Raw genomic sequence first — 16549 nt, forward strand, 5'->3', positions numbered from 1 at the left:
ACAGGAGAGCAGCCCGCCTGACCGGTGCGGCCGGAGCCCCGGCCCCGGCCCAGGCGGAGGAGACTCAGAAGGAAAACGAGGAAGGAAGCGCGGCTCCTCACACGTGGGGGTGGGCCACTTCCTGCTCTGCGGACGTTCCTTCCGGTCACAGCCCGAGGTTTGAAGGCAGGATGGCGGGTGCTCTCGGATCCAGAGGGACAAAGGCAGGCTGGCCACAGGGCGTTTGTAAAGTTTCGTGCTTGCCACCGCTGCCGCGCCCGGGAGCCAGAGAGGACTTACGGAGACATCTTGCGGCCCTCGGCCCTCTAGGGTGTTTCTTCTCGGCGGCGAGGACTGGGACCTCGCAGAGCTGGGGAAAGGATGGAGGGAGCAGGTGCTGCTGCCGTTATGACTGTCAAAGAGGAGGCGCTTTAAGTCGTTAGCAGGAGTGCCTGGCCCTTCACATCCCGCGCAGTGTCGAAAGTTACGGTTCCTGCGGGACAGCGCGTCAGTGGGCTTGTCCCCGAGTCCAGTCTGGTGGGTGACTTCTGAGCTGCTTCCCTCCCCAACCCAGTTACACAGAGAACGGGTTTCATCTCATCCGCAGAGGTAGCGGGGGTGGGAGCCTCTTCCTCTCGCTTGCGTGAGCTCAGGTTTTCACCTCTTTGAGAAAAGTCTCAGGATCTGTCCCACAATGCTGCGTTGTCGCGGAGAAGGGACTCCCCTCGAGCATTTCCAGGTAAACACTTAGGGCTCGCCTGCAAGGAACTGGGACGCGCGTCCTCCCACCCAGCGGTCAGCAGGGAGGCCCCGCCCCGCCTGCACGAATCCGTAACTTCCACCGAGGTCCTGGGGTGGTGGGGAGAGCCAGGCCGCTGGGACCTGGGACAAGGCCCGCAGAGTCAGAGCCACTTCCCGTGGCTGTAAGCTCGGTGCTGCCGTGATTCCCGCCACGAGGAGCTGGGTGCAGGGGAGGGAAGGGTGCAGGGGTGCAGGGCAGAGTCAAAGGGCCTGGTGGGTCCTGGGACCCGGAGTTGATGGGACCCTCCTGAACCCTGATGTCACCTCCCTCCTTTAAGCTGGCTCAAGTCGACTTCTGTTACTTGCAACTTTGAGAGAACAAACTATACAGTGTGCCGGACAATCTCCTTTCCCCTTGGTTTCCTCATTGCTCAGTGAGAAGCATCATTCATCCTGCAGGTATCTACCGAATGCTTTCTCTGCTAGGCACCAGTTCAGGTTCTGGGAGACGTCGCTGGGGAACCAAAGAGCTTTTTAAAAAGTCCTTCCTTTGAGGCGGGGTACAGCTCAGTGGTAGAGTACGTGCTTAGCATGCTTGAGGTCCTGGGTTCAATCCCTAGTCCCTCCATTAAATGAATGAATGAATAAATAAACAAATAAATAAAGCCTTCCTTTAGGAAACATTTCTTTCCCCAGAACGTCTCTGGAAATCCCATAAACCTATAGGAGAAGACAACTTCAAATCAGGGACCAGACGAGCTGAAGGGCTGGTTGACCCAACAGAGCACAGCCCCCAGGCTTAGAAAGCGTACCGGAGCGCCCGGTCCTGTGAAACAATCTATCTCCCTTTTGGCTTTAAAATAAAATCGGGCTAAAGGGTTCAGCTTTCTAGGGTGTCTTTTCCGCCCTGGAGCAGCCGCTCTGATGGTCTGCAACCCCACCCCACTCTGCGGCAAGCTCTCTCCACGCTGCCTTCCCTACCTGCTCTGGCTGGGGCAGCTTGCAGACCATTTCCAGTTACCGTGGGGAGCAGCAGAGAATACACATAAGTGACAAATTTTAAATTCGCAGCCAGTTAAAAACCTAATTCTAGCTGCCCCTTCTCCCAGGCCCTCGTTTATCAGAAGCCCCAGGTTCTAACTTCTGTTGCCGCCTGGGGCAGAGTTGCAAATGGACAGAGTGACGGCAGAAAGGCAGGCGGTGGGGGAGAAGCAGAGTGGGGACAGTCTCCCGAGGAGCACCTGGCGGCTCATGACCCAAGTGTGTGGGGTGTCCTGTCTTCCACGATGCCTGCCGTCTGACCCCACACCTGGGCCCCAACCTTCTCACCTTTGGGTAAGTTACCCGCAGTTCGTATGGAAAACCAGGAGGTAAAGCGCCTTTACTTACTGTTTGGCGTCGTTGCAGGGCGGATTCTGACCGAACAAAGGCCTCACAAGACTCAGCGACCGTGGCCCTTCTCAGCCCCCGACATTCCCTCCAGACACGAAGCTTGTCATTCCAACCGGAGCGCAGGGGCTTCCGGTAGACAGGCCCTGTGCTGCAGCGTCTCAGCCGGACGTGGTGACGGTTACTTTTTCTTTCACATACCCCACGCCTCCAGCGCCTCTCCATCTCCTCCCCCAAATTAATGAAAACTTTCATCCCTGTGTGCGTGGTGGCTGCAGGCGGGCGTGAGAGCACACACACACGTGCAGCACACACACTGAGGTCCCCGAATACACACGACCGGGGCCCGTGGGGCCTGGCAATGAGTCAGAGCTTGTTTCCGGATGGAAATGACCCTTTTCCCCCACCTTCTTGGGATCCTGCAGCTCTCGACCCACAAAACAGGCCTCTTCCCTGGTAAGTCACTGCAGCTCTGACATCTCCGTCTGGTTGGAGCGACTCCGGCCACAGAGCCCTCGCTGGTGCCTGGAACTCCAGGGGACAGCAAAGCTTCAAGAAAATAACAATGAGTTAAGGGAGGAAGCAGAGGAGAATTTCAGGAGCAATAACGAATTTGGGGGTCTAACTCAAGTAGCAAGTTCTGTTTCTCACCTCAAAAGACAGCGCGGCTGCCGACTGAGCGAGTCCTCTGATTAGACTTGGAATCCAGGTTTTGAGATGCTCGTCAGAAAGCCGTTAGGAACAGGGCCTGTCCTCGGCTCAGCCCCGGCAGGGGCTGTCTTCCCGCCCTCCCATCTGCTTTACATGGAGGCGGTCAGGCATGCCCTTCTCTGAACTGTACCTTGAAGACGAGGTGAATGCGTGCAGATGGACGGAGCTCAAAAAATACTGCCTGATCTTAATCACAATGAATCTGTCGGCTTCCCTCCACAGCCCTGGGGGGGACATTCCAGGGCAAATCAGCTCTGCTCTGCGCCAGCATCCTCCCCCATCAAAAAGCCTCCCTGGGGCCTAGAACCGCTTGGTCCAGGCGGGACATCAATTCAATGAGATTGCACGTTCATACGTTTCAGGTGCAAGGGATTCTGGGCTGGGTCGGGAATTAGGACCCGGCTGCCCACCTCCCTGTGGGTCCTGGGTTAGCTCTCAACGACTGGGGGTCCAGTGGGGTCTCTGGACCACCAGCACAGAATCCCTTGGTGTTCTTGTTAAGGTTGCAGTGGTCCCGGCTCCACCGCAGACCTACACTTTCTGGAGCTGGCGGTCTAGGACTCTGAATTTCTGCATCACACGAAGGTCTGGGACCTGCTCAAGGTCTGGAGGGCCTTATCTGGAACCCGGTAGCTGGAGGTCTGACTGCCACACTTGCTTCCTGCTCAAACATTCTGTGGTCCTGAGCAGAAGCTCATTCGGGGCCGGTCTCCACGTTGCCAGCCACGTTCGCACAGCATCACCGGTCACTTCACAGACAGCTGCCAACTCACCAGGCTTCAACGAGCCCGTGACAACAACTCTAACTTCATCCCAACCTCTTCCAAAAGTCAGATAATTCTGAGACCTGTCAGTGCCCGCGACAACCACACAGGTATCTGAACGTACAACCTCCTCCCCACGTTAGAAAGAAAACCTTGATTATCTACCCCATTCCCTTGCCACAGCTCTGCAGGGGCACCTCGACGTGACGGGGGGATCCATCTCCCGCCATGAGCATGGGGGTCACTGTTTGATTTTGTGGACAAGTCACTCTTGGCTAATTTCCTGAAGTGTCTGAGAATGAACTGGATCTCAGCTCTTAAAACACTTTGAGCAGCAGACAGAGGGTACCTCCCGGTCTCTAGACCACGGAGGTAGGAGGGGGCAACAGTGATGCCAACCAGGTCTCAAAACCCTTAGAGGCTCCTCTGTAGATACTAAAGACTCAGCAGGACTTCCTTTACAATGTTCTGCAATATCGTTTGCTCGTTATAATCAGGTTAATTCTGTAATCTCATCGCTTCCCCAGACACAAACTTTTCCAAGATAAAACTGTTGTCTTTAGTGGCTATTGGTCATCCCCAGGCAGTGTGGCTCCACATCTCTCCCAGAAACTCCTTCCTCCCTTCCTAGGATGCTTCTCCCTTCCTGGACCCCTGCTGTCCCAGATGCTCCAAAACTGGACATGGAAGACACAGAGGCCCACAGAGGGCATCCCCGTGGCCTGTGCGTAACCAAGAGCCCAGGAAGCAACTTGGAAGGAGGCAAAATGGGGCAGACGGGGGAGAGGAGGGAAACCCGGGGTTTAAGCTTCAATCTCTGAGTTCTTTTGCTCATTAACAGCTACTCTTGAACTCTGCGCTGCTCTCGGGGACAGGGCTTCCGCGCGTCACCTCGTTGATGCTCACAATGCCCCCCCCCCCAAGCACCAGACTAGAGCTCTAGAGTCTTGTTTCCCCCGCCCTCCTCCATTCCTGCACCCTGTAGCAGGGCTCCAAGGATCAGATCGAAAATAGGAGACCCAGGAAAGAGTTGTGTGTCCAAATAAGGAGAGAGAGCAACTTCAGCCGAAGGCGTTTAATGCCAGAGGGAAACTACACCTGGGGCTGAGATGCAGCGGCCCCAGCCTGACCCAGCCTCCCTCGACGGCGGGGCGGGGCGGGGCGGGGCGGCGCGGGGCCAGGGAGGCGGCAGCAGCTTCCCAGGTCGCTGCTCCCTGTACGGGAGGGAGCTCGGTGCGACCTGCCCTCCGCCTGCACCTCCTGCTTTCTGCAGCTGGGGCCCAGACATTCAGTCTCCATCTTTCCGGACGCGGCAGGTCAAACGACCCCTCCCTCTCGGTGTCAGGGAGCCAGAGGACCGAGGAAGAGCAGTTCCCGCCACAGCAACCGGCCCGGGGGCTGGCGGGGCGCTGGTCCCTCTGGGGTTCCCAGGTCAGCGATGACATGGGGCCTGCAAGCACGCACACAAAGGAACACGCCAGGCAGCACCGGGCCTCTTCCAGAACCAGTCGGCCTGCTGGACCAGACCCTGAAAATCTCCAGGCGAAGCTGCACTCCAGCCTCCTTCCCCAGGCCAGTCATCCACCCGACAGACTCCGGACACAATCATCTCCATCCGGCTGCCACCTCTCTCCCCAAGGCCGGGGTGGGGGGACCGGCATGGTGAGCATCCTCGCCAGAGCGGGGGAAGGACCCCTCCCCCAACGGGGAGGGGATCAGCAAGCCCGACCCTCAGGGACCTCCAGCACCTTTTAAATAAGCTTTTCCTTTCCATTCTCTTCTTTTAATGATTTACCATCCATCCCTTTATTTATACAAATATAAAATAGATTTATATAGACTTCTATAATATAAACTTCTGTGAGGCGGAGCGGAGGCGAGGCCGGGGACCAACGGGCCCCGGGAGCTACTTGCAGACGAACTGGTCCACGGTCTGCGCGCACTTCCTGCACCTGACGAAGCAGCACCAGTGGAACCTGCAGTGGCAGCGCTCCACCCGCACGCTCTTGAACTGGTCGTAGCCGCGGCCGCAGCACATGAGCGCGCAGCCGTCCATGCCCTCCGATGTCTTGTTGCACAGCCGGCCCTGCGTGCCCAGCGAGCCGGTGGTGTCGTTGCGCAGGCAGTAGTCGGGGCTGGGGTCCACGTAGACCAGGTCCTCGGGCGTGGGCGGGTTGAAGCGGCTGTTGACCAGCTCCAGCTTGCCCCGCCGGGTGACGCGCACGGCCGCCGCGCTGTCGTATTTCTCCTTCAGCTGGTCCCCCACCTTGCGGAACTCGGCCAGCTGCAGCCAGCAGGTCTTGAGGCTGCAGGACCCCGAGACGCCGTGGCACTTGCAGGCTACGTCTGCCATCTTATACACAGCCTGCGGGGAGGAGGGAGACTGCGTGAGCAGGGGCATCCCCGAGGGAAGGCGCCGGAGGGCGTCTGGGGTCGCCCCCGCCACGTGCAGGCGAGGGCGGGCGGAGCGTGCGGGCGCAGGGGCGGCTTCCCGACTGTATCCAAAGGTCTTTCCAGAAGAGCAGCAGCACATGGGAACACGCTGGGAGGTGACACCTGCGTCTGATCAGCCACCAGGGAGGCACCTGCCCTTCCTACGTCACCCATTTCTCATTCCTGGAAATTTGTTAGATGTGTCATCTTTACCACAGGAGAAAAAGGATATTTCCATCTTGACCAAAGTCCCAAACAAGGGAAGCGGGTACAGCTCAGCTGGAGAGCACGTGCTTTGTGTGCCCAGGGTCCTGGGTTCAATCCCCAGCGCCTCTGTTAAGGGGGAAAAACATCTCAAATAAAAACCAACAAGATGACTCCTCCTTTTACACGGTACAGAGCCCAAGTCAGGAAAAAGAGCCCAGACCATGAGCCTGAAACAGAGACCACTGTGCAGCACAGGGGAACATATACAGGACCTTGTGGTGGCTCACAGCGGAGGGGGATGTGACAATGAACGCATGCGTGTTCACCTGTAACTGAAAAACTGCGCTCTACACTGGAATTTGACACAACATTGTAAAATGACTGCAACTCAATAAAAAAAAGTTTAAAAAAATGCAAGGGATAAAGAAAAAACCACAGAAACCACTGGCAGAGCCCCGCTTAGCCGAAACTCTCCCAGTCCCGCCAAGCCCCCTAGGAACTGGAGGGCCCCTTGTTCTGTGTTAACAGCCGGCCATTAGCTCTGCATTCCCGTCAGGAGCCTCACCATAAACCACGGCACATTTGTGACAAGGCCTCCCACCTGGAGAGGCTGTGACGCAGGGGAGGTGGGGGCCGCCTGAGATGGAAGAGCTGTTTGATAGGTCCACCTCAGGGGTGACTCCTGGGAAAGCAAATCCACCCGGACGTCACTGGACCCAGCAAGGGGAGTGGACCGGACCTGGGCTGTCCCAGGTCCAAGGGTAAAAGCGGGCGTGGACCCGCATGCCGCTCACCAAGCACTCTTCGGCAACAGCCCGTGGCCGCGCCGTGTCCAGTCCCTGGCAGCGGGCCCAGCCGTGCAGATGGCAGGACACAGACGCAGGCCCCCGCAGGCCCCTCTCTCGTGCCACAGCCATTGTCACCCACGGAGGCAGGACTCATTTGTCAGGGGTTTCGCTCGGATTTCTTTCCCAGAGTTCCCAGGCTGTGGCTGTGGAGGCCGCTGCAGGTGCAAGGAACAGCTTCGCCTGCACCAGCTCGCGTCACTACTGTCGAAAGTCGTCCTGGTTTTCCCCTGGGGTGGAGCTTCCCCCCTACTTTAGGGTGGAGAAACTGCCCCTCTGCAGAGGCTTAATGACCTGCATGGGGCCACCCAGGAGGGAGTCAGGAAGACCTTCACTTCTGGCTCCAACCTTGGGGCTTAAAAAGGGATTAGGGTGGAGAGGGCAGGCCGGCCCCCACCCAGGGTTAGAGGCACCAGCCCTTGGCAGCAGCTCCAGGCCCCAGGCGCGGAGGAACTGACCGCCCGTCCCAGCAGGCACTTCAAAGACAGGCCTGCAGTCACCCTCCCGGCACAAATACCCCGGGACTGAGCCGGAGCCTGAGATTTCTTGGAAGTGGTCCTGGGCTTAGAGGCGGAAGTCAGGCATCTGGCGCTGCTGGAAGGAGGAAACATTAAGGGCCTAAAATTGTGAACCGCTAAGTGGCTGGGGGAGGGACAGGCACCTCCCCTGGGAGCAGACACTTCGGGAGATTTGGGGAGGAAGTGAGGCCCCCGAGGAAGGACAGGAATTTCAGTAAAACCAACCCAGCGGGGAGAGCCTCACTGGACCCCTCTATTTAGACGTTCCTCCCACCCTCCCTCTGGGAAGACAGACATCATGCACACAGGAAGGCTTGCGTTCTAAGCATTTCACTGTGGCTAACATGGACACGCTCCTCCCGCAAGAGAAGGGGGAATCCCCAGCTTGGGGCCCTTCCGGTTCACTGCAAAAGCAACAGACTGTGTTACCATTTTTCTCAGTTCTTGCCCCCAGCACAGCCCCCCTGCACCCGGCCCTCTCATGTCTCTCTGATGGTGTGACGGGCTTGGGATGGGCAGGAATGTCAGCTTTATCTGGAAGATGTTTAGCGGCCCTTGAGGGACAAGGCAGTGTCACCCCCCTGCTCCTGCCCTGAATATGCAAAATGGGGTCACTGGAGACCCTCAAAGGCCAAGAGAAATTTCTTGCAAAGGAACCCCAAGATTTACTCTGTGGTCAGGATGTCAGATCCTAGATATTTCACTTAAAAAAAGGATCAGGCTGTAAAACAGTAATCCAGGGAACGTTCATTCCCTGCCAGCACCGAGGGACTGTTTGTGAGGGTGTGAGGGCTGGGAGGTGGCGGGTGGGGGTGCCTGCTCCCTGGCGAGGGTAAGAAACAGAGGGACAGAATTCCGCACCTGGAGCAGACGGAGGCCGGGGAAGACAAGGCGCTGTGAGGAGGTGCAAGGACAGGGAAGACACAGAGGGGTGCGGGGAGGACCGGCCAGATAAGGGCTGGAAAAAGCAAACAGACAAGGGCGACGCCGTGAGGAGCCAGCAGAAGTGGGGTCAAGACGGGGCTGACCTGGCCCCTCCCCAAGAATGCCCAGTCCCCTCCACGTCCGCCATGGTCCCCCCAGGACAGCAGAGACAGGCAAGCCCCCTGAATTTGACCTCTTGAAAGCAGACCTCAGGGACCTCGTCTCTGCACAGTCAGGTGCCCCCACCCCTGTGGAACGCACAGCAGGGGTCCAAGGCGCCCCTGTCCTCGGGGACTGCAGCCGTGGGGGGGACGATGCCTCAGAGAAAGTCTAAAACACCGCACTGCACGTGAGACGCAGAGAGACCACGACCACAGGGGACAGGAAAGACCTCAGGAGTAGGTGGTTTTGAACTGAGATCTTGAAAAATAGGTGGGATTTGGGCATCCCGGAAATAAAATGGAGACTTCAACCTCTTTTTTTTTTTAAAAAACAGTCTCTTTCATGGTTACACACCCAGCCTGGCAGACAGAAGGAGGAAGTTCTGGGAGACTGAGGCGCCGCCACAGGCACCCCAAGAGCGGAAGGTGATCCGAGGGCTCTGGGCTCTCTGCCTTGTTTACACACGAAGCCACAGATCAGAGCCACAGCCTGTACTCCCGACACCACTGCAGACGATTCCCACGGCTGGCCAAGCAAAACCAGCCTCTGACGGGGGCTCTGGAAGGAAGACGCTGGCGCTGCCCAATTCTAATTTCGACTCTGTCACCCTGGTGATGGCGCTAAGTTCACACGCGGGCATCACGTTTTGCCAGCACCACAGGGTCCCCAGTCAGAGAAAAGGCATTTCGAGCTCCCTTTGTTTGCGATGTGTTCCTACAAAACATGGGTTAAATTTTCTAAAATTAATATATAAACACTTTTTTAAAAGTGTATCTATATCCTGTTACTAAATCACCAATGAACCATTAAATTTCTGAATTTAAACAAAAAGAAATTGAACGAACAACAAAAAAAAGAAAATTAAAAAATAAAAAAGGAGAAATGAACAAAAACAAAAAAACAAAGAAATAAAAAGAATAAAAAAAAAAAAGAAAACAAAAGAAAATTTCTGAATTTACTTTTTTCCCTCCAGGAACGGCTTTTCCGGTTTTTGAGTTAGCTCATCTTTGGCTTCACCACAGAATCTTGCTGGGGCCCAAGCCCAGAGTGACACAGCTCTGAGTGTGAACGGCACGCTCCCAGAAGGAGGGCTGTGTGCTTTCCTGAGAAGTGTGTGGACTGCGCCAGGAGCGCCTCCGGCCACCCAGCTCTCAGGCCTCAGACCTCTCCAGGGAGCCCTGGACGCACACGTGCACTGGAGACCTGAACAGCCGAGGCAGAGCATCCCACGGCGCGAGCCCTCTGCTCCGGGGCCAGAGGCAGACTCTGCGGAGCAGCCTGGGAGAGAGGGCGGGCCGCCTGCTCAGAGGGGGCCTCCCGAGCAAGGCGCCGGTGGAGATGGCACCAGCTCTCCAGCACACGTGCAAGGAGCCCGGAGCCCCTGCCCAGGCAAGAAACACAGCTCCCCCCAAAACCACACTTCAGTTTCCACTGAACTGGAGGCTCAGAAGACCGTGGCATCTTACATGAGATTGGTCGGACTGAGCCTTCAAAGTATGGTCACTTGCCACACTTCTGCTCATGCTTAAAGCCTGGGGGTGCATTTGCCGTCAGGACCGACGCAGGCTTCTGGGGACGCGTGAGAGCAGCTCTCAAAGGTCAGCTCCGCCCTAGACTAGGTCTGGGGGCCTTAAGCTCCCAGTAGCCCCAGCTTCAAATCACAAAGGAGGGGCGGTCAAGACAAGAACGCCTCTTCATGTGCCTGGGACTGATGACAAGATGGCACCTGGCGGGGAGGGTAGAGCTCTGTGGTGGAGAGTGTGCTCAGCATGCACGAAGTCCTGGGTTCAATCCCCAGTGCCTCCTCTAAAAATAAATAAGTAAACCTAATTACCTCCCCCCAGTAAATAAAAAAAAAAAAAGACTGCACCTAAATCCTACAGGGACAGACAGAAAAGTAAACGAGGTGAAGACAGTGACAGCTGTGTGTGCCCTTTGGGAAATGGAACCTTTTGGAATCAGGGTCCCGGTCAGCAGCCTGGGTGAGAATCTCTGTGGTGGGACCCACTGCCTTCCTGGACCCCACCCCAGTCGCTGTGCAGCCCCAGCCCAGGAACAGCCAATGGGCCAGGTGTGCGTGTGTGGTGGGGGAGGGAGACAGAAGCTGCCATCCGGGTGGGGGGGGGCAGGGTCCGCCGACCAGGTGTGCTTGTGGGCAGGGTCTGCCATGCGGGTGTATGTGTGGGGGGTCCGCTTACCCTTCGGCCCGCCTCGTTGTTCTGCAGGTTCATGAGCACGCGGCCCTGCTCCTCCGACCCCTTGGCGAAGTTCTTCTCCCTCTCGCGGGCGTCCACGAACTCCTTGGCGAAGCGGTAGCCGTACTCCACGTTGTCCCCGCAGCCCCCCCACAGCCAGTCCCGGGGCAGGTCCTTGGGCCGCGCCGTCCGGCTGCAGCCGCACGTGGACAGCTCGCCCTCGCGGCAGGCCCGGCTGATGGCGTTGACCACCCCGGCCGCGCTCACGGCGTAGGTGAAGGCGGTCTCCCGGCTCCCTGCGGACAAGGAGACAGGCTGCAGGCCCTTCCCTCCTGCTGTGCCCGGGGGTGCTGGCACTGCAGTGGCCTGAAGACCACCAGGGAGGGGGCGATGCCAGGAGGGAGCACCTTTCACCTCCATGGGAGGCTCTCCTGGTTACAATCTGCCCTGGACCAGGAGCCCCTCCAGCCCTGACCTGTTCCGGCATTCATTCCGGAGAAGTTTACACACCAGTGGCTAACTGGGGGGCAGACCTGAGCAGACGAGGGGTGGGCATTAACGCACTTCTGGGACGGCTGGGACAGCTGGGACAGACGGAACGAGACAGGAGAAACAGGCCCAACAGTGCGATCTGTCCCGGCAAACACCTCTCCCTCACAGACGCCAGGTCCTCACCCTCCGTGAGTCACACGCCTGTCCTTTGTACGGCTGTCATGACCTAGCTTGCCGGCGGCAGAGACCAGGAGTGGAAACGAACTAGAATTACGACTTCCGGGATCGTCCGAGCCCTCTCCCTCTTCCATGGTCCACACAGCCTCAAGTGCCACAGCCCTGGGGAGCCAAGTCCACGGGACGGTCAGCACGGTCTCTCTACACATCCAGATCGTTTACTTCCAGTGGAAAATCCAAACTGTGCACTTCTCTGTCGCCGTGGCGAACCACTTAAAAACTCACACAGTAAGGGGGGAGGGTGTAGCTCACGTGGTAGAGCGCAAGCTTAGCATGGAGAGGTCCTGGGTTCAATCCCCAGTGCCTCCTCTAAAAATGAAGAAGTAAATAAACCTAATTACACCCCCCAAAAAACCTAAATAAATAAATAAATCACTCTTCCAAAAATATAAAAAAAAAACCCCACTCACATGATAGAACTCTACTTCAATAAAAACTTTCATAAAAAATAATACTCAAAACAAAAAAACCCTCAGCCACCAGGGAAATGCAGATCAAAATCATGAGACGCTATGAAAAAGAACATGAAAACGAACATGCGGATGTGCACGTACGACTGAAGCATGAGGCTGCGCACCAGCAGCTGACACAGCCCTGTAAACTGACTGCACCGCGATTACAGAAGAACCACAAGACACAGGGTGGCTCGAATCAAAGAGGCAACGGCTGACGAGCTGATGAGAGCACGGAAGACCGGAGCCCTCCTGTGCTGCCGCTGGCAACGCTGAGCGGGGCGGCTGCTTTGGAAGAGTCTGGCAGCCCCTCAGAAGGTTAAACGTAGAATTGCCAGCAATTCTACTCCTAAGAATATATCCAAGATAAACAAAAACGTATGTCCACACAAAAACTTGTCCGTGAACGTTCGCTGCAGCATCATTCGTGACAGCCCCCAAGTGGAAACAAGCCGGACTGCCCACCAGCAGGCGGACAGGCACCCAAGAGGCGGCAGTGCCCGTGCAGTGGGACGTCGTTCAGCCCGAAGGGTCCTGCGGTGCCGGGACATGCACGACGTGGGTGACCGTGGAGTTACTGTGCTAAGTGACCAAGCTGCACTTCGTACTGAACGGGCCACATGCTGTATGATCCCATTTATATGAAGTGTCCACAACAGGAAGATTCGTAGGGACAGAAAGGTGAGTGGCTGCCTCGGGCTCAGGAGGAGGGGGGAGAGATGGAGAGTGCCCACGAAGGGTATGCAGTTTCTTTGTAGGGCTGCGAAAGTGTGCTAGACTGAGAGAGTGGGGGCGGTGTCGCAGTCCTGTGAATATACACTGAGTCGGGCCCTTCAGGGTACTGAGCTGTGTGGCCTGCGAGTTACAGCCTGTAAAGCTGTAAGTACTCAGATCGACTCGAGTATGGGGGAGGGGGCCCTCAGCAGGGAGCTGAGATTCAGTCCTGATCTCAGCGATTAGACCAGGCAGAACCTTCTGTCCCCACGTCCCCCTCTTCCGAGCCTGCACGGCCCGAGGTGGACGTTCCACGGCCTGCAGTCACGGATGGGTCTAGAACGACCTCCCACCTGGCCCCACTGCTTGACTGTATAGGCGCCACACGGCGAAGTTCGCAGCCAGAACAGACTGGGCAAGCCAGCTTTTCTCCGTGAACCAGGGGTCAGCTTCTGGCAGGACGTGGAGTGGGAACAGCACGAGAACAAGCGGGTGGTGCAGGAAGTCACGCTCAGGATCGAGCCATCGGGACTGACGCCTGCGCCAGTGTGAGCCATGTCCAGAGTCGGGTCCAGGGAGTCAGACGGGGGTACGACGGCCAAGGGGTCTTAGGGAGGAGGGCCCGGCCCCTCTTTGAGGGAGTTATGCCTGAGAAGTCGTCCCACAATGGGGCCTCAACACCCCGACCTGGCATCCTGGGCAGGCAGGAGCCTCTGAGGCTGGGCCCACATCCACTTTCCAACCGCTGTGAGAGCTGCTTTTACAGCATTCCCGGGAGAAGCAGCTTGCATCCCCAAGGCCACCCACTCCATCTTTTCTAAATGGCTCTAATCAGCAGAATGTTCTTTCTTAGAGTAAGCTGAAACACGCCTCTCTAAGTCCCCCCTGCCGGAGCGAGCCCCCCCATTTGACAGCCCTGCAGCGTTCGAGAACAGCCAGCGAGCCTCTGCTGTTTCCCCCTTTCCGAGCTGCTCACGTCTGACTCCTTCCACTGCCCTTCAGCAAGCCTGCTCCTCCGAGCGGAGTCACCGCTCTCGGAACTGCCTTTTAAAAAAAGTTCCCGCAGCACTGGGCGTGATCCTGCACACCCTCTGGCTCTGAGGGTCCCAGGGCCGTGGGGCTGGACCCCAGTGGGTCCCGGGGGAAGCGTGGCCACTCCATCTGCCTCCTTGGGTGGGGGGCATCCTCAGCCCCGAGGGCAGGCAGCTCTGCCTTCCTGTGGCAGCTCGTGTGTCTCTGGGGACAGAGGAACAGACCTTGTGCTGCCCCCAGCAAGCAGGAGGGAACTGGGGCTTCCGAGTGGATAAGCAGCATGGGGGCATCTCTGTATGTGAACCAATCCAGAGAGGAGAAAGGCTAATAAACCAGCAGCCATGGGGCCACTGAGAGATCTTGTGTCTTCCCTGACAAGGAGACTGCAGGACAGCATCACGCCCTCTGTTCCACGGCAGCCCAGCCACCAGGTACGTGCCTCCTGCCTCCGGGGCCACCAGGTGAGGGGCCTATCGCCCTCTGGACCGCTCTGCTGCCCCCTGGTGGGGGATGCCTGCGGTGGCTCAAAACGGGGAGAAGTCTCGGAAGTCATGCCAGAGGCCACTACAATGGGACTCCAGCGCCCCTGGGCCCAGCAGGAGGCGGAAGGACAGCTTCCTGCACAGCACCGGCCTGCGCAGAAGCCGCAAAAGGGGGCAGTGCACAGAAGGCAAGCCGAAGGGCTCCACTGCTAACAGAACAGGGCACGGAGACACACCCCACCATGCAAACCCGCACCCTGTGTTTCTGCTCCTGACATCCCTCCTGCCCTAGAGTTAAGCCCACTGCTTGGCCTTCACAGCAAGATAACACGTGAGGAGGATGTGGCCGACATCTGGCAGACACTCGGTCCCAAGGAAAGGGATCCGCGGCTGCCTCGCTCCACACCGGAGCCACCCGGGGTTCCTCCCCGAAGACGGTAGCAGGAAGAGCTGCTGACCAGGACTCCTCCTGGGGAGGAGGGCAGATGCTGCATATTTGGGAAGGGCTGATGAATTCTGAATGAGTCCCCCTGGGGCCCCAAGCCCATTCTTTTGGGACAGGCGCCCAGTCGCACTGTTACAGGAACTCGAGAGCCTTCCTTTCACGGGCCTTGAGTTGATGCTGAAGGAAGACGAGAGAAGCACAGGTCCGAGAGCGTACTTTCCCAGGACCTTCCTTCTCAGTGTGGGGCAGGAGGGGGAGGGGCCTCCACACCAGGGGAGCAGAACCCTAACTCCCCTGCTCCCTGCTGCTGGACTCACTCTTCGGGAAGATCTCAGCCCCAGGGGACTCCAGAATGCCGCCTTTTGCGAGGGAGCGGTCCTGGGAGAACGTGAGCCCAGGAGGGTCGCTGGGTTCTAACACCTTCCTTTTATGGCCCTGGGACAAGACCCCTGTCGAATAGTCCCGGATTTCTCAATTTCTTGCCAGAGAGGGGAGGATTGCATTTCAAAAGAACCCAAAACAATTAGACCCCAGCTCACACCTCCATCGAAGCAACAGGGTAGCTGAAGAATCCTCTAGCCGCTTTCAGATGAAAAGGCCGGGACTGGATCTGGGTCGGGTTAATGACACCACCACCACCAATTTGGCCCGAAGTTTCTATCTCTCTCGGGGTCCAGGTAGAAGAGGCAAAAATCTGGGGACACTCAGGGCTACGATTTTCAGTTCTCTGCCCACAGCCCAGGAGGAGGCCCCAGTGCTGAGACCGGGGGCAGTGGTTGATGTGGTGGGCTTCCGAATCCACCCTAAATTGACTCGGACCCTGCCCCCTGCCCAGAGAGAGCACACGTGGGCGGGGAAGCCGGGGCCAGCGTGCTATTTCAGCTCCCCCTCCTTGCACACCTGCCCCTGTCCCCGGAGCGCTGGACCCAGCCCAGGAGAGCACGGTGGCTCGGCTTACCTATCTGCATGACCCTCCCGAAGACGGAGGTGTTGTCCACGGTGCTGCAGTTCCATCGCCGCTGCCGGAACTGGTGCTGGCACTCTCGGATGCCCGTCTTGGCCCCCTCCCCGATGTAGGCCATGTGCTCCTGGTACAGCTGGCACAGCTTCCTCTGGCCAGGGGAGAGCCCCGGCAGCTGGCTGCACACCGGCTGGGCACCGATGATGAACATCTCAGGTCTCTGCACCGGGTTCATGGCCAAGGACCTACAGTGGCGACGCAGAGAAGGCACAGAAGGGCCAGGAGTGAGCACGGCCCGTGGGCAGCAGCCGGTCGCTCAGCAAGGTCACGGGGGGGCTCTCCGCATGCAGGCCCTGAACACAGAGTCCCTGACTTCAGAGGGAAACTGAGGCATGAACACAGATGACACCAGAGATGTGGAGCAGGGAGACAGAACTGAGCATCTGGGACCAGCCAGGGGAGAGCGCTCAGAGCTGGGAGAGGCTTCCAGAAGGAGAAGCCAGCATGGGGCTGGGCCTGCGGCGCGGGCGGGCGAAGCCACACCTCTGCAGGAGAACCAGCGGCTTCCCGGAGAAGGAGTGACCAGAGCAGGACTGGAGAGCAATAAATTCCTCTAAAGAGAGCTCCCCTGATGCCTCGAAAACTGAGGCCCATTTACATACACGACAGCATATTCTAAAATTGTCACTTTCCCGTCACCCGCTGGCCCCTGACCTGACCCCACTGTGGCAGTCAGGGCTCTCCCTTCGCCTCTCCCACCCACCAGGTAGAATCAAGTGTGAGGCTGGAGGTGGCTGCAGATTTGTCATCTGAACAAAAAAATGGGAGCAGAGCACAGACCACGCCCAGCGGGGGTTGGGGGGCAG

The 16549-nt window shown here is 57.8% G+C and overlaps 1 protein-coding gene across 5 annotated transcripts in view; it reads right to left on the reverse strand.

Moving 5' to 3' along the window:
- Positions 1–4644: 4644 nt before the first annotated feature.
- WNT5B (Wnt family member 5B) overlaps positions 4645–16549 on the reverse strand; it is a 79085-nt gene continuing 67180 nt past the window's right edge. For all 5 annotated transcript variants that reach the window (XM_074357581.1, XM_074357585.1, XM_074357582.1 and 2 more), the window contains exons 3-5: positions 15681–15928; positions 10872–11164; positions 4645–5949 (exon numbers count right to left, since the gene is read on the reverse strand). In XM_074357581.1, the coding sequence (XP_074213682.1) occupies positions 5491–5949; positions 10872–11164; positions 15681–15928 (1000 nt within the window). In that variant the 3' untranslated portion in view covers positions 4645–5490. The remainder of the gene's footprint in view (positions 5950–10871; positions 11165–15680; positions 15929–16549) is intronic.

The sequence above is a fragment of the Camelus bactrianus genome, chromosome 34 (genome assembly GCF_048773025.1).
Source record: "Camelus bactrianus isolate YW-2024 breed Bactrian camel chromosome 34, ASM4877302v1, whole genome shotgun sequence".
Taxonomy (NCBI): domain Eukaryota; kingdom Metazoa; phylum Chordata; class Mammalia; order Artiodactyla; family Camelidae; genus Camelus; species Camelus bactrianus.